The sequence below is a fragment of the Saprolegnia diclina genome (assembly GCF_000281045.1).
Source record: "Saprolegnia diclina VS20 unplaced genomic scaffold supercont1.65, whole genome shotgun sequence".
NCBI lineage: Eukaryota > Oomycota > Saprolegniomycetes > Saprolegniales > Saprolegniaceae > Saprolegnia > Saprolegnia diclina.
In genome coordinates, this window is record NW_008246132.1 from 45,633 (window position 1) to 69,101 (window position 23,469).

The following is a 23,469-nucleotide window of genomic DNA, read 5'->3' on the forward strand; positions in this document are numbered from 1 at the left end:
CTGTCCTTCGATCAGTTTGCACCAATTAAAGCGTATGCATGCGACCTCACGTGTACCTGGAGTAGGCGACCGTCATGATTCCTTGTCTACGATTGTGCACAGCTTCTGGCGTCATCGCGCAGTCGCCATGGTTTTACTACCCCATGCCAATGTCATATCACCCAATGACCTCGATCAAGTATACTGCTTGGGGACAGCACACCCGGTTGCATGTGACAGCCACCGTTGGCCGCTCAGTGGTCAAAGCTTATAGGTGTCCAGCAGCTTCCATCTGCGGCCGCGATCCCTACGTCAATGGTCTGTGCTTCTTGAATACAATGGTGAGATTAGCAACATGTGCTGGGTGACGCGCTGGCGAAAGCAGCGCTTACTTGTTGAAGTCGGCATACAAAAACCAAGTGTCGAAGACAAATTTTGGCGCGCGTGGGTATTCTGTGGCACTGGCATACAAACACCAAGATAATACAAAAAGGCAAGCGGCAACCAGCGACGCCGAAGGCTACGCGGTCAAATCTCATTTTGCTCGCAAGACCCGAATGCACCCGAGCAACAGTAAGAGCAACACCCACCCTGTACCGCCGCCCCACCCGTTTGGGTCGCCACACCCGGCCGCCGCACCAGCGAGTGCGAGTCCGTTTGCTGGCAACACCAAGTGCCGGTATGCGTACAAAGACTGCCAGAACGTCCGGTCGTCCAAGCAGAACGGCGAGCTCCACACGCTCTGCGAGTTTCACCGGTCCAAAGCCAACACGATCCAGAAGCTCTATGCGCGCAAGAAGCGCCATCTGCGGCGAACGCTCAAGGCCGCAGGCATCACGCCGCCGCCGCCGCGGCCCCGCGCCCGCCGCGTGGACCCGATCCCGTACCACAACGACTCGGACAGTACCGGCGACGACGGCACGTCCAACAACGGGTCGCTGACCGAAGACGACGTTGCGATTCTGAGAGAGCTCATCTGAGAGCCGTCCTGCATACACCCTGTATATATCTAGGCGCGCTGTCGTTGGGTCAAGGCAGTGTATGTCGTAAATCTTCCTTATTTAATCCACAACGTCCAGCGATGTACGATATGCTAACGACAATGTCTTCTTGGATTCGAGTTCGTCGTCTTATTCCTGGTCTTTGGATGCTGGATGAGCTTGATGAGCATCAATCGGCTAGGGGTAGCGCTGCACCGGTCCAATGCATGTAACTGTAGATGACCAGTCTCAATAATCTCTTCGACGTTTGCTCAAACACCAATGCTCCATCACTCACTGCATCTTCTAGTATCGCTCGAGTCCACCCAAGGGGGTGTATAATAACCAGCGTCAATGAATCCTCCGCGTCCGACGACGGGACAGTAGAAAGACGACCTTCAAGAATGGAGTTTCCAGGCGACCATAGGTGCAAATATGTGGCTTCTACCGCGCCCAGTCTGCGATGGTCCAGCAAGCATTCCATAGAGGAGTAAGCACAGCATTGCCATGTCCAAATGAGCGACTACGATCTGGCGACGGCCACTCCACGCGAGAGAAATATAGAGCGCAGCGAGGGAGCCACATGGCGCGACAGGTCCGACCTTGCTTCCGTGCCATGTATCAACACGGTGCGTGCATGCCTCTTACGTGTCAGCCTCGCACGCTTGGGATTTTGAGTTTGAGATTTGCGTTCGTGTCGCACGCACATCCCATACGGTGTCCCATATCAACACAACGCAATGAATTGTAGTGATCGGGGCCGTACGTTCATTCCGTGTCGTCGTACACTGCATACAACGAGCCAGTATCAGCAGACGTACGTTGTACGTGCACCGTACGTACACCTGAATTTGCCCTTTGTATCCGGATGACGAGCGAAATTTCATTTTGAAATTCATGCAAGAGCGGAACGCGGGCACGGTCCGACATGCCACTTTGGAATTTGCCTAACTCGACCCATGTCTGCGACGACGACCTGCCGCTACTCGTACAAGGAGTGCCCGCACCCGCGCTCGACCAAGAAGGACGGGTCGCCCCACGCGCTCTGCGAGTTCCACCGCAAGAAGGCGAATGCGATTCAGCGCACGTATGCGTCGCGGCGCCGGCGCGAGATCCGCGCGTTCAAGCAGCGCCAGAACGCCGAGCTCGCGGAGCTTGTGGCGCTCGACCCGATCCCGTACTCGCCCAACGCCGACGTGACCATGGATGACGTTGACCTTGCGGTCCTCGATGCGTTCGTGTTTGAGGACCCGATCAACATTGACGCGTGGCTCGACGAGCGCAACTTCGAGTCGTTCAGCGATACGCTCACGTGCGAAGACATTGACTCGATGTGGTCCTTCCTGTGATCGAAACCCTGCTCCGACCCTTTTTGTAATTGCTTGTTTAACGTCTTGAGTTTGCTTTTTGATCCGCGTCGCTTGCAAAGGGGTGGCGTTCGTGCGGTCCCGCCACCCATCATCTAGGAGGCTACAACCGCCGCGAAACCAACAGGTGCGACACCTGCGAGGCCATATCCATGCATGGCTAGTTCCGTCGTCATCTTGCTTGCATGTGTATTGGCGTTGCATTGGTCCGAGCAATCAGCGCGAAACGGGAGGCGAATCATGTATTTCCCGATTCATACATAGTTGAAATGTCGAATAAAGAGACACAAAACGCCATGCACCAAAGTGTCGTCAAGCGAGGGACTGTCAAGCGTGCGCGTTTTATGCTACGTGCACCCACCACTCGTCGACACCGTTCGCTGCGCAGTTCCCCTGCCAAGGTTCTTTGGCGCATCGATACCGGCTTGTCGTCTGGAACGTTCGTTGGCGGACTGGAGCACTTCGAGAGGCGCTGCGTGCGAAATGATATGGTCGTCTCGTACAGTACCTGGTACTCTAACAAGGTCTCGAGAGCCATCCAAACGACACCTTTGTAAACATCAACGACGACTTGGTGTGCTTCCATTCCGACGTTTATGTACCTGGCGGGTATTATGCAACCAACAAGATCAGGAAGTGAACGTGACCTTAACGTTCGTAGCCGAGAAACAAGCAAGCCAAGAGTCAACCCGAGCTCGTAGTTTCTGCCAAAAAGATTCGGTGGACGCCGTGCGCTTGATCTTGATCCGAATCCGAATCCGGCGCAAGGGTCCCAAGGGCCAGTGGCGTTGCGCAAGGGAAATTGTGTTAGTGCTCCGTACTCTGACGCGAAAAGGCTTTTGCAAGCGACGCAGCGAGCACCAAGCAAACGTGGGCGTACGACAGTCGTCGCAAATGAACGAGGCGTCCACGCATAGGTCACTCAGGAGACTACGTCGTGGGATCGTCACAGGTAAATTGCTACAAGCGAAGTGGGCTTGCAGGTGCAATGCTGATGGCAGTATTAGCTCGAGCACTCGTGCGGCGCTTTGTCAAGAAATCTTGCGGATGCCATTGCCGCGTGAGCTCATACTTATCGCTGAGCGTCGCCTCTCGACATGTTGAGTACGTCGTGCTGGTGATCTACCGACTGATGTACTCGTTAGCAAATTGCACTCTGACTCGTGCTCACGAACATCTATACACGAGAACGAGAAATGCAGCGGTAAGTTTGAATCCAAGAGAAATCTGCTTCTGGTTCCAACTGGAAAGGACAATCCACCTTGGTAGATCTATTTCAAAGGCGAACAGAAACAACGTCCATTGGCACAAGGGCCATCGTATCCGGATGCCAAGAAATAAATCAACTTGCCAATCCGGCGCGCGATCCATAAATTGTCTTATAAAGTACCTAGATGACGTGGGCGCACCGACGGTTGGGTTGGCTCGAGCGGCTCTTCTCCAGCACTCAGGTGCCCCCACCATATACCACGGCGTCTCTACGTAGAAAGCTCGAGAAAGACGTGTCTGCGCACTGCTGCGGGACGCTATTAGGTCATTCCGCACCTTGCACCTCGACTTGAACGTACAAACGTAGTACTATTTCGACCTCTCCAACGCCGCGTCATCGGCATACCCACTGCCAACTATATCCATGGCTCTGCACAAGGGTCCTAAGCTTGAGCTGCATAGGATTTTGCTTTGCAACTACAACCCCTCGCAAAATACGTCGTGACAGGATACGTCCATGGTACCACCATCCGAAGTACTTTTCAGGGCAATTTACGACGAATATCCGGATGATGGGTGCGGGCGCCCGATCGCTTGTCATTTCTCATTTTGATCTTCCGATGCCATCACCCTCTCGCCACGTGCGCTTTGGCGCGGCCGTCGAGTACTTTTTCCCCGTCGGCTTCAACGGCAGCGCGCTGCCACGCGACGCAATGCCGGGTATCGGGCTCACCGGCCGCCCGATCGCGATGCGCCAGACCAGCCTCTCGACACCGTCGTCCGTCGACGTCGCCCACTCGGTGCTGCGCTACTCGGCCAAAGACCGCCTGTACTTTTTGAAACGCGCGGGCTTGAGTAAGGACGACGTGACGCAGCTGAGTTTACGCCAGCGACAGCTCCGCATGGACCTACTGCAATCGATCGCAGAAGCGCAGAAAGAGGCAAGTCCCCGCAAGCGACGCGCCGAGAACTGTAAAGCATCGTTGAAATATAGACGTCTTGTACTATAAACAATGGACCCGGGGCACGGCGTGTTGCGGCAGCGGGCTCCGGTTTGAAGCCACGATTTTTATCGCAAGGTCGACCATGGACACTCGTCAAAGCCCGTGCATTGGACGCGCGTTTCTGCTTGTGCGTGCAGAGACGTTTGTCGTTCAAGGCATGGGTTTATTATTGACCCATGTTCAAGGTCAACTGCACGTTCGTCGGCAATTAAAAATGGCATGTGCCGAATTTAGACGTGGCAGCACGGTGTGCCAGGACGTCGCGAGAAGCGTCGATCTGAGGACAATGCGTCTTGCATAGCATTTGCTACTGCGCGGTCGCTGTATGTATCAGCAAGAATACATGAAAAACCATGGATGGACTCTAGGCCCCGTGTGGCCTCAGCCGGGTCTTTGCGCCTCCACGTTGGGCTGCGTCTGCCACCTCGTCGTTTGGCGGTGTCGGGTGCAACAAGCAGCCACGCCATGGCTGCCGTCTTCGCGTTGAACATTAAACATTGAGCGAGCCCCGAGCCTCCTCCTCTGCGTCTTGGGCTTGTGCTACTACGTACATGTATTTAATCTAAAAGGGAGCCATTTTTGTAATTGTCCCAGAGCGCAGAATCAACACAACCCTACACCTATATATTACCACGATATTAAAACGACATGGTCGCGCGCTGCAGCTCGTTTTCGAGCGCAGTGATGATCTCGTCGGGCGTCGGGCGCAGCTGCGGGTCCCACGCGACGCACTGCAGCCCCATCTCTCGAAACGGGCTCTCGGCTGGAAAGTGCGGTACGAGCGACTGGTCTTGGACGCGCTGCATGATCTCAAAGTCGTTGAGCGGCCGGCCCTTGGACGTCACCTCCTTTGCGAACGGCGTCAGGTGCGTCTCCAGCTCGACGAAGATCATGCCGAGCGAGTAAATGTCGGCGGCCACCGTGTACGAGCTGCCCGTGTACACCTCGGGGGCCGTCCAGCGCAAGGTGCCGGCGCCTTGCGTCATAAAGACGTCGGTCTCGCGCGACCCGTTGAAGTCCGTGAGCTTGACCTGCATGTTGGAGTTGACGAGCACGTGCTTGCACTTGAGGTCGCGGTGGATGATGCCCCGGGCGTGGAGGTACTGGAGGCCGATGACAATATCGATCGCGTACCGGACCTTCTCGGTCCAGTGCATCTCGTGCACCGGGGTGCGAGCGAGGTACTGCGCGAGGTTGCCATTGTCCATGAATTCGTAGACCAGTTGGACGCTCTCCGAGACGTTCTCGGGCGAGTAAATGACGCCGTACATGGCCACAATATTGGGGCAGTCAAGCCTACGCGGCAAATGAGGATCGAAGTGGCGACCAGCGGCGAACGTACTTCATGAGGATTTGGATCTCGTGCACGAATTTGGCCGTCGCGTTCTCCATCGAGTGCACCTTGAGGCTCTTGACCGCAACCACCTCGTCGTCGTAGACGCCGCGCCACACCTCCTTGTCCTGGCTCGAGGCGAGCTGCTCCGTGAGGGTGAGGAGGGCTCCGTCGAGGCGCCAGAGCTCGAGCTCTTCCAGGAGGTCGGCGTCGGCCTTGGCCGCTTGGACGAGGAAGCTGCTGTTTTCATTGCTGTAGATCGTGTCAAAGGCTGGCATGTACGCGTCAAAGCCATCTTCAATGTCGCACGACTGCTCGGTCACGCGCGCCGAGAACGTGCCACTGGGCGGCGGTGGCTTGGCGGGCTCTTGCGAGTAGTAGCCTTCGGCCACTTGCGCTTTGGCGTCGATCTGGTGGAGCGACTTGTGCGTCTCGGCCCACATGAGCGAGTCGAGCTGCTCCTTGTGCTTCTTTCGCCGGCGCAAAAGAAAGAACGCAATGGCGCCGACGCACACGAGCGCGCCGAGTGCCAAGACGAGGTAGCCCACTGTGCCCATGACCCCTACGTTGGTTGAATGAGCTTTGTTTGTAGGTACGAGCCGGAGGTACCGCTCGAGGTGGACGTGGCGTCGGCTGGTTGCAGCACGGTCGACGTCGTGGGGCGTGGAGCCTCGGTTGTGCTACCGTTCGACGACGGCTCGACGTCCAGCGAGGTCGGTGCGGTGGTCGCGACTGTCGCCGACGGCGTGGCGGGCGCCTTGGACGGCATCGCGGTCGTCGGACGCGGCGCTACAGTCGTTGGCGCTACAGTCGTTGGCGCTACAGTCGTTGGCGCCAGCGTTGTTGGTGCGAGGGTTGTTGGTGCGAGGGTTGTTGGTGCGAGGGTTGTTGGTGCGAGGGTTGTTGGTGCATCCGTCACGGGCGTGTCGGTCACGGGACTCAGGACGAGGCGGACCTTGTAGCACCAATGACTCGGATCGTCGTAGCCCGTGATGCCGTAGAGCTTCTTGTGCATCGCGCCGCAAGCGAGCGCGTCGCTGGGCGAGCTATCGCACTTGCTTGAGGTCTTGACCCAGTTGCAGCTGCGCCCGTCGAGCGACCCGCACTCGACGTCGCCGTCGGCGTTGAGGCGGAAGGCGTCGATTGCGCTGTTCACGCGCATGCACGACCAGTCGGCGACCGCCGGCGCGAGCACCAGCAAGAGAAGGACGAGTTGCATCGCTGCGTCTGGGATTATGTGCACGACGTGGCGGCGCCGCCACCTGCTCCGGCGCTGGCTCTCGGCGCGCCGAAACCACGTGGCAGTCTTGTGCACCAAGTGACTTGCACTTTTTACTTCAAAAGTGTCTCGTTGGAACGGCATTATATCAGCATCGTCTCAATTGGCACCTGGTGCGTCGACGAAAAAGTCGGAATACGAACCCCGACCTGAATGCAATATGGACCACGACAACTGTGTCTCTCTTGCGCCTCTCCCGGTCCGCGTTGTGCGATGCCACCTACACTGGGATGCACAGTCGATGACCCTCATTCTGCGCTGATGGGATCAATTTCTGAGCAAAGTGTCAGTTGGAGCCGCCGCAGCAAAGGTTCGAAAGCACGGAACAGATCCTTGTCGGACCTCAAGGTGCGTTGATGTTGACTGCAGCGTTTTGCGTCATCGGCGGAGCTCCCACGACGTCGCAACGGTCGAAACCCGACACAGTGTAACCTTGCAGAATGAGACGGTTTCGGTAATCGTGTTGATGACCGAGCGGTTTCGAAGCCATGGCGATCGTCCATCCACTTTGCCCTTCCGATAGGGAGTTCTTGGAGCGTACTGCATGAATATACACTATCGACCCCATATTTCGTGAATAGCAACAGCAAGCAACGAACTTTTTCTGGCCAAGTCGCGTGCCAGCCATAGATGGTTGGCTCAAGTTTCAAAAGGGGTGGTCGTTGGTTACGGGCGGTGACTGATCGCTGCTGCCGTTGGGCGGAGGCGTGCGGCGTTCTCTGCTCATAGAACCTTTTTTGGGCGTCAAGCACGACTTCTTCAGTTGCAAACTACCGGAACATGCGTCAAGCGCGCTACGCTGTCGTAAGCCCCAAGACGCCGCCTCTCTCGGTGGTCGGCGCCAAAGTCATCGCGTTCGCTTCGTACCTCACCGGCATCGCGGTGCTCTGCCTCGTCGGACTCGACACAATCTCCAACAACTGGGCCATCAACAACTTTGTCGGCAACGGCTACCAGTTTTTGACGCCCCTCGCAACCGCCTCCGGCACCGCAGACCTCCTCCGGCAATACTCGTTTGCAAAAGGCGCAAGTCTCACCGACATGTCCAAGGTCGCCCAGTGGATGTTCAACTACACAATGACGCAGCTCGTGACGCCCGACAACGACAAGGTATTCTTGCTCTCGGCCGGCACCTTCGAGACGTCGGCGACCTTGGACCAATGCGGGTTTTGGAAAGGCGTGTACGCGGCGCCGTCGCTCACGGTGCAGCTGGGTGGAGCCACCGACTCGATCTCGTACCTCCGCGGTCAAGCATTCAGCCACACGTTTACCGACGACATGACCAAAAACCTCGGGAACACTTCGATGGGCCGTAGCCAGCTCAGTGCCCTCGGATACACGCCCGCCCGCCTCCAAGCCGACGTCCGGTTGACGGTACCCGTCACTCTAGTCAATGCGAGTCGCCCGCAGTCGATGCCGGTCATCTTCTACCGGTACTTTCCACGGTCCTACTGCACCGGGTGTTCGCCGTCAGCGACGTTTGGGCGCGGCCACTGCAACCTCACCTTTGTCTACAACGCGTCAAGCGCCAGCGTCCGCGTCACGAGCGGTGTTTTCATCGACCAGACGCCGTACCATCTCGGGCTCATGCTGCCACAAAGTGTCTTTACGGCCGCGTCCAACTACCTCAAGTGCATCGCGCTCTTGTGTGCGATTGGCGGGTACCTCGCAAGCCGGCGCACGGTGCAGTGGCTCGAAGCCGCGCCAGGCACGATCTGGGACTCTATCGTGCGCACAATCGCGCCCCGCTGCTTCCCGCACCCGTCGTATGCGCTGCGCTTCGACAGGTTTTCGTACAACAACGACCTCTTTGTCGGGCTGTTTGCGCTCGCAGTCCTCTTGGACATCAACCACGCCATTACGTTCATCCGCGACGTCAACGTCTTCAACGCCACGAGCCCGCAGTTGGGCATGACGATCCAGCTCTTTGCGCTCTCGACGCGTCTTCTCTGGCTCAACTGCGCGACGCTCAAGCTTTTGAAGCTCGCGTGGCATGTCATCTCGACTGCAACCTACAGCGGCGAGAGTCGCGTCATGGGCTTCCTGAACCTTCGCAACGTCACGTCCCTCTACCTCTCGGCGATCTTGCTCTTTTACGTCCCGCCGTTCATCGAGTACAACAACGCAGTGCGCGTCGGCTTGAAAAATACCGTCGAGCCGCTCGATGGCACCATCATCGACTTGCTCGACAGCTGGTACGTCCGGGGCACGTGGGCCATCTCGGGCGGACTTCTTCTCAATATACTTCTGGTGCTTGCCTTTGACCAGGTGATCAACCGTCGCTTTTGGCGGCGCATGGCCAACAACAGCCTCGCGCGCCAAGCCACGTTCAACAGCACGTCGATCCTCATGGACTTTGTCTCGGACGTGGATGTGAACAGCGCTGTTCTGGCCTGCAAGGCGCGACGTCTTCTGATGCTGCAGTGGTACTTTCTATCGCATTTGCAGACGTTTGGACTGCCAGAGAAGGACCTTTTGCGCGCCAAGAAGCTCGCGCAGCAGCGCCGCGTGTCGGTTCAACCTACAACAACCACGTCGTCCAACGTTGATACGGCGGGCGAGATGCTGTGCACGGTCGCCCAGGACAGCGGCCATCACATCCACCTGCTCGACGACCAGTTCACAGACATTACCAGTCTCGTCCTCAACATCAAGGTGCTCAAGGACACGTCCGTGACCATTCACTGAGACACGCCGAAAAATAGTAAAATACGATTTTATCAACTTGATAAGATCTTTTTTGATAATATCAAGTACATTTCACCATCCACACAGCAGTGCGATCGACAATCGACGATCGCTAGCGCAGTGCGTATCTGTGGTTGCAGCGGACGATATGGATGTGTCAACATTCTTACTTTACTGAATCGATTCGACGTATCATTCTCGCAGTGGAAGGGCCGATCCAAAGCGATGATCGACGACGACAATATCTTCAAACGTGCGTACGCGGAGGTCGCTCGCGACCCCGAGCTTGTGGACGCACCACGTCTTGACGTCAAAGACAACCCACTGATTTTGATACCGAACGCTCAAGAGCCCATTCAGAACCGCCGACGCGCGGTCGAGATGGCAGACGTCCCCAAGGATCCAGGCGTCGTGCTCAAAGAGGTACTTCGCCCCACCACAGAGCAGCATCGATGAGCTGCCACGGGAGAGGCCTCGGACGACATCCCGACGTTGATACTAGGAAACACAGGAAGTCATTAAAACAGTGTACGCACAGATTGCAAAATCCTGTTGTTACGTTGGCGATCTGTGGCGTCCATGTTACCGACATGTCGACCAACTAAAACCAATTCAATCTACTAGTAAAACAGTAACATCGCTACACTAATACATCGAGATTTACTACCCTACTAGTCGCAGAGCGTCACGAAGGTACCGGACGATGGCCTTGGCCTTGGGGCGCGTCGTCGGGTCAAACGCGATGCACTGGATCGCGAGGTTGTACACTGCATCAGGGCAGCTCGTGCTGAAGCTGGGCTCGACGCCGCCGCTCATGACACGCTCCATGAGCACTCCGTCCGAGACGTTGACGAGCTGCTGCGTGGCCGGCCGGTCGCGCAAGAGCACAAAATCCTGCAGCGAATGCAATGGCTGCTGGAGGTCGTAGTACGGTACGTGGTGCGTATCGAGCTCCGAGAGGATCATCCCGAACGAGTAGACGTCGGCGGCAACACCATACCGCTTGCCTTCCAAGACCTCGGGGGCCGTCCAGCGGTAGCTGCCGACGCCCTGCGTCATCGTCGCGGTGGTGACATTGCGCGCGACGCCAAAGTCCGAGACCTTGGCCTGCATCGCGTGGTTGAACAGTACGTTCCGGGACTTGAGGTCGCGGTGGATGATGCCCACTGTGTGCAGCGCTAAGAGGCCTTTGGCAATGTCTTTGGCGCACGCGATCTTTTGCGGCCATGGAAAGAGCAGCGTGGCGTTCGACCGCGTCACCTCCAAGTGGTGGTGCAGGTCGCCCTTGTCCATGTATTCGAGGACGAGCTCGACATCGAGTAGTCGAATGTAGCTGATGCCCACCACGCGCACCACGTACGGGCTCTGGACGCTACATAATACGACAACATAAGACTATGAGACATGAAGGCCGAGGCTACCGTGTCATGAGCGTGATTTCATCCAAGAAGGCTTGGATGATGGGTGCCGTGCGCTCCGACGTAAGCGGCGTTTTGATCGCGACGAGCTGGTCGCGGTACCGGCCGACGCGGACAGTCCCGTACGTGCCGACCGAGAGGGTCGCAAGCGGCACGAGCTGGGATTCGTCGAGCCGCCAGAACGCCAAGTCCCCGAGCTCAAGCTTAGCGCCGAGGGTGAGCGACTCGAGGTGCTGCACGTTCGGGCGGACGACCACCGTTTGAAGCAGCGCGTCGTCTCCGATCGAGCTGTCAAATTGGCTTTCCGCTGGGTAAAAGAAGGTCGTTTTTCTCGAGTCGAGGACCGTGCGGGAATCGTTTGCCGGTCGACGCGCCTTGGGACACCACTTGCAGATGCCGTAAGCGACACCCGCCGCGAGAAGTGCGACGCCAGCCACGATGATCCAGAATGTGGCGGACGCTATGCATGCCATCACTCTAGAGACCATCCGTCACGTAGGAGAGATTACCGGGCAGGCCAGGCGCATCGGCAGGCGACGGCGTCGTTGTTGCTGGTAGCGCACACCAGTCCATCGCACGGGGCGCCGCGGCGTCACCACACGTCAGGCCGATCGCCGTCGCCGACACCGTCTGTCGAAGCGCGCTGCAGTCGGCGGCGCTTGGGAGCCACACGCACGCCGCATGGTCCACCGAGTAGCAGACGGTGGCGTTGGTGGCGTCCGACTTGACGAGCGCAGTGGACGTCGTCGCAAGATTGCTTACGCATGTCCACGGGTTCCAGTCGAGCGGAAGAGCGGCTTGGGCGAGGCTGCAAGGTGCCGATGCGTTCTGCAGCGCGCTGGCGTCGCACGCCTTGCTGACAAGCGACCGCGATTGGAGCGCTTCGCACTGCGCTTGCGACGGCGTGATGTAGCAATCCCCGGCCGCCGTGTCCAGGGCGCACTGCACAGCGCCGTCGGTGGCGCGGCGCCAGAGACCATAAAACGTCGGTGTCGCCACGCAGGTCCAGACCGCAGCCATGGTGCACGAAGACGAGTGTCCTTGACGAAACGTGGCGCTGTCCATTGTGCGTAACGTGGGCGCCATTTTTTCGAGCCGCTCGACATTGCACTTAGAAAGGCCAAGTCTTTTTTTTAGTAAAAAACATTGTCGCGCCACCTGGCCAGACCACATGTCATCGCTGCTGGTGGTCAATGCAGCGATCGACACGGTATCCAAGATTCTCTCAAGGAGCGTCACGGTGGCACATCGCGCAGTCTATATCGCCGGCCTGTCGGGGTGACGCGCAATTGGGGTCGTGTAAAGCAATCACGACTGCATCTCGCGTTCGCGCCGTCATCGCAGGCACGGCAATGAGCTGCAGATACCACACTGGCACGGTGTGACTATGATTTCAAAGAATGATGCTACCCGTGCGTCACAGGTACGGTAACTACACTGTTCTTACAGTAGTGGCGTCCAAACGAATCCCGCCAAAATGCATTAAATAGGGCTGGGGTTAGTCGGCCGACGATCGCAGTGCAATGTTGTCGAGCATCGTGCCGAGGGCTAGGGCCGTCGGGCGGGCACTTGGGGTATACTGCGTGCACTGGTGAATGACATCGGCTAGCGGACACGTTGGTGAGCACTCGGGGCGGACGCTGCCGGCCTTGAGCGCCTCGATCCACTGGTACTCATTCCAGCCGTTTTGGACGTTGCCAAAGGGAATGGCGTGCGTCTCGAGTTCCCAGAGCACCATCCCGAGCGAGTAGACGTCGGCGGCGAGGCTGTACGCGCTGCCTTCCAGCACTTCGGGCGCGGTCCATCGAAACGTCCCGACCCGCGCCGTCATGTCGACGTCGACGATACGCGAGATGCCAAAGTCCGTGAGCTTGGCGCGCAGCATGTGCGCTTCGGTGTGCAGCAGCACGTTGCGGGATTTGATGTCGCGGTGGATTATGTCCATCGAGTGAAGGTAGACAAGGCCTTGGACCATGTCGCGCGCCAGCTGCACCTTGACGCGCCACGAGATCGACGGCGAGACCGCGAGGAGCTGGCGGAGGTCGCCGTGGTCCATGAACTCGACGATGAGCTGGATGTCGCGCGGGCGCACCCACGCGCAGCCGAGCAAGCGCACAATGTACTTGCTCTCGAGCCTACGACCAACTTCGTAAATGCGACCTAGCAAATGTACAAGGTATTCCGATACGTGGTCATGAGCCGGATCTCGTCGATGAAGGCTTGGACGGTCGCTGTCGACTTTTCGCCCGCGAGCTGCTTGATGGCGACGGGCGATCCTTGGTACGTTCCGAGCGACACGACACCGTACGCGCCGACGCTGAGCACGCGCGATGTCTCGAGCTTGGCTTCGTCGAGACGCCAGAGCACGAGGTCGCCCATGTTGAGCTGGCCGCCGACAACGTCATCGTCGCTGCCGAGACTGTTGGTCTTCGGAAGGTCCATCATGGCCTTCGGTGGCGCCTTGTCGGTCCAACAGAACATGTAAGACGCGTTGGGCGACTCCTCGGCCTTGGCCCAGTTGGCCTGCCGCCGACGGTACCAGACGACGACCAAAACGAGCGCAACGACAGCGACGCTGGCGGCGGCGACGACGAACCAGCTCACGTTCGGGCTTGACGACGAATCGCTCGGGCCATGGATCGCTAGTCAAAACACCATTGTGAATGGGGACACGTTCAGATCTGGCAACGTACCAGATGTGGGGCTCGATGGGACGAGAATGATGCGCGGGCAAGTGGCGTCGGAGCGCAGTGCCGTCTTGGAGTCGCTGAGCCAGCAACTGTGGACGCTCAAGAGCCACTGCGCGCACGTCGCAGCGTCGGCGCTGTACGCGCACACATCGCGTGGCGCGGTCGTCACGGACAAGCACTCGAGCTGCCCGAGGTCTGGGTCAATGCGCGCTGGCGTAAACAGCTTCGAGTCGGCGTTCTTCAAGCAGCTCCACTCGTTCGTCGCGAGCAGAAGCGGAACCAGTGGCGCGCCGGTCTGTGAGTCCTTGGGCGGCGCTAGCGAGTGATCGCTACCAGGCGTGGGCTTGGTCGTTGCGCCGCCAGCGTTGGGTGTCATGGTCGGCGCTGGATTCTCACTGGGACCATTCGTCGCCGGTGATGCCGATGGTGGACCAGGTGTCGGGTTCGGCGCAGGCGCAGGTCCCGGTGCAGGTCCAGGCGCAGGCTCGGGCCCTGGACCTGGCGCTGGTCCGGGCGCTGGTCCTGGCGCTGGTCCTGGCGCTGGTCCTTGTGTCGGCCCTGGTGCGGGTCCTGGTGCGGGTCCTGGTGCTGGCGGAGGCGTCGGTGCCGACGTTGGTGGCGGTGGTGCGAGGACCTGCCGTACCTTGTAGCAGTAGCTGCTCGGGCTGCTGTAGTCGGTGCACTCGATCGTATACCCGGTTGGGTTGGCATTGTACCAGGCGCAGTAGGACGCCACGTTGGCGATCCAGTAGCAGTGGTTCTCGTCGGCGTCGAGCGAGTGGCGCTGGCACTCGACGTTGCCGTTGCTATTGACGCGGTAGAGGCCCATGGAGCCCGCGTGCGCCGCATCCGCGATCGCCAAGCACGTCCACGCGCCCATCCCAGTCGGGAAATGCTACATTGCGCGGTCGACAGGCCGTCAACCTGGCTACAGTGACCGGATGACCGGATGCAGGAAAGGTCTGAGACCGAATTAGCATAGACAAGTACAGTCCTACTTCATTTCGGAATCTTCGCAGACGCCTGTCGCTGCTATCGACGACCGAAGTGCTACACCTTTCTTGAGTACAAGCGACTATCGGGTTGGCATTCAAGTAGGACCGTCTTTTGAAGGCGATGGGACAGGGTGAAGGACACAATGTACTTGTATAAGGGAACTACAGCTCCATGGCACGGACTGTGGGATATACAGGGTGTGTGTACGAGCAAATGTCGCACCAAGTGCAATGATGCTGCACCACCGATAAGTTGTTGAGACTGCCGAACGGTCGAGGATGCTTCGGGCATCTCGATCGGCTCCAGCACTCAGCTCTCAGCGTGCCTTTGGGCGATGGAAGCAAGCTCGTTGGGACGTCGTGCGAGGCCTCATGGGGCTAGCATAGGTACCTATATTGGGCAGCACGATGGGATTACTCGCATGCACCGACGCAGCCACTTTGAATCCCGCCGGGTACAGCTCCACCTTCTCTACCAGGTCGAGCCTCAACCGAGTTGAGGTACGGTAGCCTGTGTGGGGCGCTTGAGCCATCATTCATTGACAAGGCATAGTCGTCAATGTTAGGACAAACTATCGAGACGAATGCACACGTCGAGCGCACTCATGCGGTCGCTCGGGTCGAATGCCATGCACTGCAGCGCCACATCTCGCATCGTATTGGGGCAGGTGGCCGAGAAGGGCAGTGGCAGCCGTCGGTTGCGCCGGACCTTCTCCATCATCTGCGCTGCTGTCCACCCTTGTGCTTCTTGGTACGCGGCGAAGGGAGCGTCGTGCTGGTCCATCTCCCAGAGAAGCGTCCCGAAGGCATACAGGTCTGCAGCCTCCGTCACGACGTCGCCGTGCAGCACCTCGGGCGCGACCCAGCGAAAGCGCTCCGACCCGAGCAAGAGCGCGTCGCAGCTGCCGTCGAGGCCGTGGCCGATGAGCTTGGCGTGGCCGCTCAGGTCGACAAGCACGTGCGACGACGAGAGCCGCGCGTGTCGCAGCGAGAGAGCGTGCAGGTGCCGCAAGCCCAGTGCAACGTCCTTGGCAATGCAAAGCTGCGATGGGACATCGAGTCGTTGACGCTGATAGAGCGATCGGAGGTCGCCGCCTGCCATGAACTCCTTGACAAGCGCCAAGTCGAAGCGCCGGACCCACGTACACCCGAGGACCTGGACGAGGTACGGGCTTTCTAGTCTAGTCGTTGGATGAAATCACAGGCGTGCAAGTGAAAAGACGTAGTACGTCGAGTGCAGAAGCAGCTCGTGCTGGAGGTTGAGGACAATGTGCGTGCGATCGCGCTTGCATGTGGGCGAGAGGCGCTTGATGGCGACGGGCGACCCTTGGTATGCGCCAAGCATGATGTCGGTGAACTCGCCGGCCGCAAGCGTCGTTGCTGTCGCCGTAACCTTGGCAGTGTCGATGCGGTAGAGGACGACGTCGCCCATATCGACCGCGAGCGTCTCGGCAAACGCAGTCGAGCCCAGTATCGGCGGCGTCAGCTCCACGCGGTGCTTCTCGGTCGAGAGGACGACCATGCTGTCCGTGTCCACCGGCGTCTGCAGGAACCGGCGGCGCACGAGGACGAGAAGGAGCGTGCACGCCAGCGCAAGGGCCACGCCGAGTGCGATCGTTGGTAGGCAGCTCTGGTCCGAGACGGAGTCCGGTCGGACGACGGTGACGGCCGCCGTGATGGTCGGCGTCGCCGTGGCGTTATCCAGGCGCCGTACAAGGTCTACGCTGGCTGCAGAACAAGCTTGACACGGCGAAGCATACCTCTATGCGCGAGCGGTGCGCACGCAAAGGGCTCGTCCGCGCAGGCGAGCGTCGTCCACGGGGCTACCGGCGGCGGGGTCTGAAGCGCCTCGCAGCGCAGCAAGGTGGGAAGGCGCCTGCAAGCCGAGATGTTCGTGTCGCTGGCCAGACACTCGATGGTCGACGACCGCCGTCGTACGAGGCCAAAGGCGCCTCGCCGCAGGGCTACGCAGGTGGTCATGCAGCACGGAAACTGCGCGACGGCGCCCCACCGCCTGCGACACGCGCCCGACCAGACCAGACCCACATTGCACTAAAAACCTTTTATTGTAGATAAATTGCTACATATAATAGATTTGAATATCGAAGATAAGAGGTTTTCCACGCTATTTCTGTTGAAACAAACCCTGTCACAATGGATCCTGCGATGCGGGGCGAGCGCGATTAGGGCTGTCGGCCATCAAATGTCCATAGCCCTTGCTGTCGTGGACGCTGTGCCATCCAACTTGCTTATAGTGGGGTAGGACTAGGTTAAATACGTCGCTTATAAGCAGTACTGGTCTGCGGGCCGCGGGAGGTGTTGCCGCAGAAGCGACCCGACGTCCATGGCGCTCGGCCGCGCCGACGGGTCGTCCTTCGTGCACGCCACGATGAGCGCGTGGACGTAGTCGGGGCAGTCGCCAGTCACCTCTTTTCGGTACGCTGCTGGGTGGTGCTGGCCGTCGCGGAGCGCCTGCATAAGGGCAAAATTTGACATTTCAACGAGCTGCGCATACGGCAAGTCGTGCGTCGCGAGCTCGACGAGCACCATGCCAAACGAGTACATGTCGGCGGCGACCGTATACTTTTGGTCGCGAAAGACCTCGGGCGCGGCCCAGCGGAAGGTGCCCACGCCCATGGTCATGGTGCCGTGGTCGCTTACGGTGCGCGAGACGCCAAAGTCGGTGAGCTTGGCGCGGAGGCTGCTCGTGAGGAGGACGTTCCGGGCCTTGAGGTCGCGGTGCACAATGTCCATCGAGTGCAGATACAAAAGCCCGTCGAGCACATCCAGCGCGATCTGGAGCTTGAGCTTGGGCCAGCACTGCGGCGTGTTGGGCTCGCGCGTCAAGAGCCCGCGGAGGTCGCCGCCTTCCATGTACTCGACGACCATCTCAATGTTGCGCGGTCGCACCCAGCTCGCACCGATGAACTGCACAATGTACGGGCTCTCGAGCCTAGAGGGTCATGTGAGATCATTGCAGCTGTGAGAGTGGAGGACATACCGAGAACTGAGCTTGATCTCGTCAATGAACGACTGGACGCTCTCCGGTGTGATCTCGCCGAGTTGCTTCTTGATGGCCACGTGCTGCGTCTGCTTGTAGAGACCGAGCGAGACGACGCCGTTGGCGCCCGTCGCGAGCGTCTTGATGTGCACAAGCTGCGTCTCGTCGAGGCGCCAGAGCGCGAGGTCGCCCATGTCGAGCGAGATGCCGAGGATCGTGTCGTTGCGGACGCTGCCGCCAGACGAGAAGGAGCCGGCGATGACCGCGTCGCGCGGCCGATTGATGATCGCAGCCGTCGGCGGGAGACTGTCGTGGACGAGCGACTCCTTGGGCTGCTGGTCGTCGAAGCCCGGCGGGCGGTCGTGGTGCATCTCGGAGGACGGGTACTCGATCGTGAGCATCTGCTTGGGCCCTTCGTAGAAGCTGCTCGACGAGAGCGACCGGTGGTACTGCCGCCGCATGCGCGCAAAGAAGGCGACGCTTCCGATGAAGACGACGCAGACGAGCACGATGAGGAGGATCGTCGTCGTTGACACTAGACAGCATCATGATGAGATGACGAGTGCCACATGCTAGCGAACTTACGCGACGAGCCACTTGATGACGGCGGCAACGTCGTGGCGTTGGCCGTGTTGTTGGCGAACGAGTGCAGCACCGATTGGCACCAGCGGTACGTGGTCGAGGGCGGCGACGCTGGCGGGTCTTTGAGCACTGCGGCGCAGCTAAGGCCCGGGCCCGTCCCATTCGCGAGTTGCAGTGCGCGCGTCCAGCAGTCTTTCGAGGACGCAAACCACATGCACTCGGTCGACGACGCAGCGAGACACTCGACGCCGGCAACGGCATCGATCGCAGTCAGCGTCACCTGCGTCGGCGCGAACGTCGAGCATGTCCATGCGTTGGCAAGCACGGGCACAATGTACTCCGTCGCGTTGTTGGGCGTGATCGGCATGGGCGCGGACCCGTTCATGATCTGCTGGCGGAAGTCGCTGCACCAGCCCGACTTGGCCGTCGAGTAGTCGGCGCACGTGATGGTCGCGAGGCCATTCGGGTCGACGGCAGTGCACTCGGACTTGGAGTTGAACCACGCGCACGAGCTCGCGACGGCGCTGGGCGAGATGCACATGACGTCAAAGTCGTCGTTGAGCGCGGCTTTGGCCCACTTGGCAAAGGCTCTTCCGGCCACGTCGGTGCCCCTGTGCTCGAGACACTGCCAGGTACGACTGCCACCACTGCTCATCTCACCAAGTGCTGGCGTCTGTGCTGGATCGAATGTAGCCGTGCCCCGGGTCACAAAAGATACGTTTTGGTGCAAACTCCTATGTGCCCCGGGGTGCGACGGCGACGCGACGAGGTGGCCAGTGCCACCTGGCGCGACGGAACGACACGCCCAATCGAACGCGCGGCCCGAGACACAGCGTCTTCGGCGGAACCGTCCGGCGACGATCGCCAGGTGCAAGTCACAACCACAACCGCGTTGATGCAGGTGTCCTTGCCTAGTTCTTTTGCTAATCTAACAAGTTCAAGAGGCTCGCAACAAAGCTACAAGTGTGTATGTCGAGTTGATGGCCGTGGGTCGCGACACCGATGCACAAGCCGACGACGCGACATGCGTGACCGACGTCGATCGGGTGCGACTTGGATGAGCGTCGTAATGCCTTGTGTAACGAGGAAGAGAGCGGCCACTGCCAGCTCAGCTAGCCCAGCCATGCGGCCACCCGTGACGCTGGGCTACTATCATCCGCGGTGCGGTGAACACTCGGCACACCCGCGACGCTGGCAGCAAGAACGCGTCTCGTAGCGCCACCCGTCGTCACCGGTGGATTCTTGTTGAGGTGCACGCATGTCTATGGCTACGTACCAAGAGTAGCTTCCAAGTTGATTGTTCCACTGGCATGCGAGGGCTGGGGGTAGCTCGGTGCTCGTGACGCGGCCGTCTAGTATTACATCGATAGCCAGCTTTGCGAGAGGGTTGCCTTCTGGAGAGATCGCAACGCTACTAGCCGCTCCTACGTCTTGATTGACGAGGGAGGCGCGAGACGACGCCACCTTGAAGCAGAGGTGCACTGAGCCCTGTGGCTCGCTCATCGAGGCCTGTGCCTGCACGAGAAGAAGGTATCTGAGTTGGTTACGCACTGTACACGTACACAAGAGTCAACGCGTCACAACAGACTACAAACCAGCGACGATAATTCGGCTACCAGCGACTATAATTCGACTAGAGGTAAACGTCTACTAGTACGTCAAAGGTCGATGGGTCCAGTAGATGCAAGTGGCGACCCTGAAAGCGGTGGCGAGAACGGGTCGTAGACCACCACCCTGGCGTACCAAGCTCCTTCTTCTTCTTGCCTACGCATACGAGGGATCTGAGTCGGACCGTCGTGGGTGGCGACGGCCTGTAGATTCCTTGCCGTCGCAGGAGCATGAAGCCTCATTCTGCCATTTCCGATGCGGTCGCCACTCGCCTTTGTCTGTTGTTTGCTCGCGTCGGTGTTTGCCGCTGAGACGCTCGACGCTGCGTCGCTCGCGATCGCTGCCGACTTGCAAAACATGATGGCGCAGGGCCTTACGCGCAACAACACGGCCGCCGCCATTCGGCACATTCAGGCGGCCCCCGCGCTCTCCGACGCCGCCATTGCGCGGGTGTGGGAGACGGCGCACAACGGTGGCCTGCCCGTGCTCTCGGACCTCTTGGTCAACGGCAGCATTGCGCTCGACCTCCAGAGCATCGCGGCCAACGGCCTCACGCCGGCCAACGGTGCCAGCCTCGTCAACAATGTCCAGTTGGCGATCGACCTCGGAACGCTCATCGTCAAGGACGGCGCCGCGCTCATCAACGCGATCCGCGATATCATCAAGAACCCGAACCTGAGCAACGGCGCGACGATCGTCAGTGCGATCCAAAGTCTTATTTTGAATGTCGCGGGGCTTCTAGACCCCAACCCGAAAGTGTGCCGCCGCCAAGGTGTCGGCCGTGGCGCCGGGTCGCCCGTTGTGAGCCAGTGTCTGCCCGGCGAGGAGGCATACGGTGCGCTCTGCTACCCCAAGTGCAAGGACGGGTACGAGGCAGTGGGCTGCTGCATCTGCCGCAAGAAGGGCTGCGGCGGCGTCGACGGCGCCAATGACATCGGTGTCTCGTGCACCAAGCCCAAGGCATACGGCCGTGGCGCCGGCTACGCGCTCTGGGACGAAGACAAGTGCAAGCGTGAGAGCAGCCAAGGCTGCGAGAAGAACGGGGCTCTGTGGTACCCGAAATGCAAGGCCGGGTTCCACAACGTTGGCTGCTGCATCTGCTCGCCCGACTGCCCCGAGAGCTTTCTGGACGACGGCGCGTACTGCCGCAAAGACAGCTACGGTCGCGGCGTCGGTGTCTCGCGCCTCGGGTGCCCGAGTAACCTCGAAAAGAGCGGCCTCTTCTGCTACCCGCCGTGCGCTGCCAACCAAGTCGGCGTCGGTCCCGTGTGCTGGCCCAACTGCGTGTCGCCCACCGGTGCCGACTGTGGTCTCTTCTGCGCATCGACCGTCGCGACGTGTGTGAGCACGACGGTTGACATCCTCGGGTCCTCGGCCAAGATCACGCTCGCGCTCGTCTCGCAAGACTACATCGGCGCCATCGGCTCGATCATCCAAGTCGGCGGCAAGTACTTGTCACTCGACACGTGCCCCAAGTGAGTGTTTAGCAGCGAGCACTCAACTCGTACTAAAATGACGTGGACGAAAGGGTGCTGAATGTGTGCAATGGGGTTACAAAGAAGGGTTCACTCAAGGGAATTCCCTTGGGTTCACTCGAGCAGGATGACGGGTGTCAGGCCAGTGTCGCCGAGTTATCCTATTCCGGTGCGCTGGACGCTCCAGACACGTTTGGCATCGCACCAGCTCTTAAAAGAATAGGTATGCGAAGCTAGCGTCCTCGCTTTTGCACCTGCGTGGTACAAGATAGGAGCACACCTACTACATGTGTATCGTCGCTAAATGACAGATGGAGGGTTGGGGCATCGCTCGACTGCGCCGTGTGACGCGCTGCGTACCAAGAGCCAGCGGCCCGCGAGAGATCACGAACACCAATTCCGACAGGCTACGATTGCAGCTGCGAGCGTCCATGAGCGAGAAAGAGCCTGTTTGAAGCACAGATGCACCCGCGATGCCCATCAAAGGATGCAACCTATTACTGTTGACCAGCACGTCTTCTTCCGCACCTGTTATCTTGAAACGTATGGGTACTAACGCACCGACCGGTATGTGCACAGCCAACGTGTCGAGGCGACTGCATCGACATCGACTCGTACATGTCGTCTCTACGGTTTGGTGCCGTCGCACGAGGTGTCGGGAGCTTAAATCCGCCCAGAAACCAGATTCACGTACCGCAACGCCTACGCGATATCTGAGTCTGATCCGGAGGTGGGTAAAATCGAATCGAGATCCCGCGCGCGGATCGGCTGTCGCTCCGTACAGCACTGGGCGATACCTACAGGTTTGGATCTTTTCATTGTACATTTTCCTATGCAGTGGACACTTGCCTTTGCTCTCTGCGCCGTCGCCATGGTCCACGCCATCGACGCTGCGCCACATACCCTCCAAGGATCGCCCGTGCTATCCGACGCCACGACGTTGACCTCTGCCGGCAACAGCAGTCTCAGCGTCAGCGGCAGTGCAGGTGCTATTGCGCTCGACCTCCAAACTATCGCAGCCAACGGCCTCTCGCTGGCCAACGCCGCGAGCCTTCTCAACAGCGTCCAGTCGGCCATCGACAGCGGGATCCTCGACGTCAAGGACCCGGCTGCGCTCATCAGTAGCATCCGCGACGTCCTCCAAAGCCCCAGCACAAGCGACGGCGCAGCGATCGTCGACGCAATCGTGGCGCTCCTCCGCGCGGCGGTGCAGGTGGACCCCAACCCTAAGGTGTGTCGTCGTCAAGCCATTGGTCGTGGAATCGGGTCGCCCGCCGCGACTCAGTGCTTGACCGACGAGGACAAATACGGCGCGCTCTGCTACCCAAAGTGCAAGGAAGGCTACGAGGCGTTTGGCTGCTGCATCTGCCGCAAGAAGGGTTGTGGCGGTGCTGATTGCGCCAAGGACAGCTATGGCCGCGGCGTCGGCGTCTCGCGCCTCGTGTGCCCTGCGAATCTCGAAAAGAGCGGCCTCTTCTGCTACCCGCCGTGCGCGCCACGCCAAACCGGTGTCGGAGCCTTTTGCTTTCCCGACTGCGTGTCGCCCACCAGCGCCGACTGCGGCCTCTTTTGCACGTCGACCGTCGCGACGTGCGTGAGCACAACTGTCGATATCCTTGGGTCGTCGGCCAAGATCACGCTCGCGCTGGTTACGCAAGACTACATTGGCGCCATCACCTCGCTCATCCAAGTCGGCGGCAAGTACTTGTCACTCGACAAGTGCCCCAAATGAGCTACCGTGTCGAACGAGCTCGCTTTCAAGTAACATAGCGTTAACAACATGAAACCAGTTGTCTGAGTTGCCCAGATGTGAACGATGGCAGATTGTGAAAATCGCCTGTTGCCACCCAACAACTCTATG

At 59.3% G+C, this 23,469-nt stretch overlaps 11 protein-coding genes across 11 annotated transcripts; 6 read left to right on the forward strand and 5 right to left on the reverse strand.

Annotated features, from left to right (window-relative positions):
• Positions 1-465: 465 nt before the first annotated feature.
• On the forward strand, positions 466-1,100 carry SDRG_13946 (hypothetical protein). The gene has a single exon (XM_008620047.1). The coding sequence runs from the start codon at positions 537-539 to the stop codon at positions 957-959; it is 423 nt and encodes a 140-aa protein (XP_008618269.1). The 5' UTR covers positions 466-536; the 3' UTR covers positions 960-1,100.
• Positions 1,101-1,859: 759 nt separating this feature from the next.
• Positions 1,860-2,374, forward strand: SDRG_13947 (hypothetical protein). The gene has a single exon (XM_008620048.1). The coding sequence runs from the start codon at positions 1,919-1,921 to the stop codon at positions 2,306-2,308; it is 390 nt and encodes a 129-aa protein (XP_008618270.1). The 5' UTR covers positions 1,860-1,918; the 3' UTR covers positions 2,309-2,374.
• Positions 2,375-4,155: 1,781 nt separating this feature from the next.
• SDRG_13948 (hypothetical protein) lies at positions 4,156-4,545 on the forward strand (the record flags this gene model as incomplete). Its single annotated transcript, XM_008620049.1, has 1 exon — positions 4,156-4,545. The coding sequence occupies one exon, from the start codon at positions 4,156-4,158 to the stop codon at positions 4,543-4,545; it is 390 nt and encodes a 129-aa protein (XP_008618271.1).
• Positions 4,546-5,115: 570 nt separating this feature from the next.
• Positions 5,116-7,201, reverse strand: SDRG_13949 (TKL protein kinase). The gene is made up of 3 exons (XM_008620050.1): positions 6,482-7,201; positions 5,882-6,434; positions 5,116-5,835 (listed from the first exon to the last, which is right to left on the reverse strand). Exons 1-3 carry the CDS (start codon positions 7,089-7,091, stop codon positions 5,178-5,180), a joined length of 1,821 nt encoding a protein of 606 aa, XP_008618272.1. The 5' UTR covers positions 7,092-7,201; the 3' UTR covers positions 5,116-5,177.
• A 730-nt stretch (positions 7,202-7,931) lies between these two features.
• On the forward strand, positions 7,932-9,839 carry SDRG_13950 (hypothetical protein; the record flags this gene model as incomplete). Its single annotated transcript, XM_008620051.1, has 1 exon — positions 7,932-9,839. The coding sequence occupies one exon, from the start codon at positions 7,932-7,934 to the stop codon at positions 9,837-9,839; it is 1,908 nt and encodes a 635-aa protein (XP_008618273.1).
• Positions 9,840-10,370: 531 nt separating this feature from the next.
• On the reverse strand, positions 10,371-12,304 carry SDRG_13951 (TKL protein kinase). The gene is made up of 3 exons (XM_008620052.1): positions 11,767-12,304; positions 11,261-11,717; positions 10,371-11,211 (listed from the first exon to the last, which is right to left on the reverse strand). Exons 1-3 carry the CDS (start codon positions 12,275-12,277, stop codon positions 10,503-10,505), a joined length of 1,677 nt encoding a protein of 558 aa, XP_008618274.1. The 5' UTR covers positions 12,278-12,304; the 3' UTR covers positions 10,371-10,502.
• Positions 12,305-12,741: 437 nt separating this feature from the next.
• SDRG_13952 (TKL protein kinase) lies at positions 12,742-14,853 on the reverse strand. Its single transcript, XM_008620053.1, has 5 exons — positions 14,591-14,853; positions 14,380-14,535; positions 13,951-14,338; positions 13,446-13,899; positions 12,742-13,392 (listed from the first exon to the last, which is right to left on the reverse strand). The coding sequence occupies exons 1-5, from the start codon at positions 14,825-14,827 to the stop codon at positions 12,756-12,758; spliced, it is 1,872 nt and encodes a 623-aa protein (XP_008618275.1). The 5' UTR covers positions 14,828-14,853; the 3' UTR covers positions 12,742-12,755.
• A 611-nt stretch (positions 14,854-15,464) lies between these two features.
• SDRG_13953 (TKL protein kinase) lies at positions 15,465-16,974 on the reverse strand. The gene is made up of 3 exons (XM_008620054.1): positions 16,703-16,974; positions 16,172-16,661; positions 15,465-16,123 (listed from the first exon to the last, which is right to left on the reverse strand). The coding sequence occupies exons 1-3, from the start codon at positions 16,920-16,922 to the stop codon at positions 15,505-15,507; spliced, it is 1,329 nt and encodes a 442-aa protein (XP_008618276.1). The 5' UTR covers positions 16,923-16,974; the 3' UTR covers positions 15,465-15,504.
• A 184-nt stretch (positions 16,975-17,158) lies between these two features.
• Positions 17,159-19,201, reverse strand: SDRG_13954 (TKL protein kinase). The gene is made up of 3 exons (XM_008620055.1): positions 18,529-19,201; positions 17,944-18,478; positions 17,159-17,895 (listed from the first exon to the last, which is right to left on the reverse strand). The coding sequence occupies exons 1-3, from the start codon at positions 19,178-19,180 to the stop codon at positions 17,226-17,228; spliced, it is 1,857 nt and encodes a 618-aa protein (XP_008618277.1). The 5' UTR covers positions 19,181-19,201; the 3' UTR covers positions 17,159-17,225.
• A 1,184-nt stretch (positions 19,202-20,385) lies between these two features.
• SDRG_13955 (hypothetical protein) lies at positions 20,386-21,679 on the forward strand. The gene has a single exon (XM_008620056.1). It carries the CDS (start codon positions 20,389-20,391, stop codon positions 21,610-21,612), a length of 1,224 nt encoding a protein of 407 aa, XP_008618278.1. The 5' UTR covers positions 20,386-20,388; the 3' UTR covers positions 21,613-21,679.
• A 756-nt stretch (positions 21,680-22,435) lies between these two features.
• SDRG_13956 (hypothetical protein) lies at positions 22,436-23,462 on the forward strand. The gene has a single exon (XM_008620057.1). The coding sequence runs from the start codon at positions 22,441-22,443 to the stop codon at positions 23,338-23,340; it is 900 nt and encodes a 299-aa protein (XP_008618279.1). The 5' UTR covers positions 22,436-22,440; the 3' UTR covers positions 23,341-23,462.
• Positions 23,463-23,469: the final 7 nt, after the last annotated feature.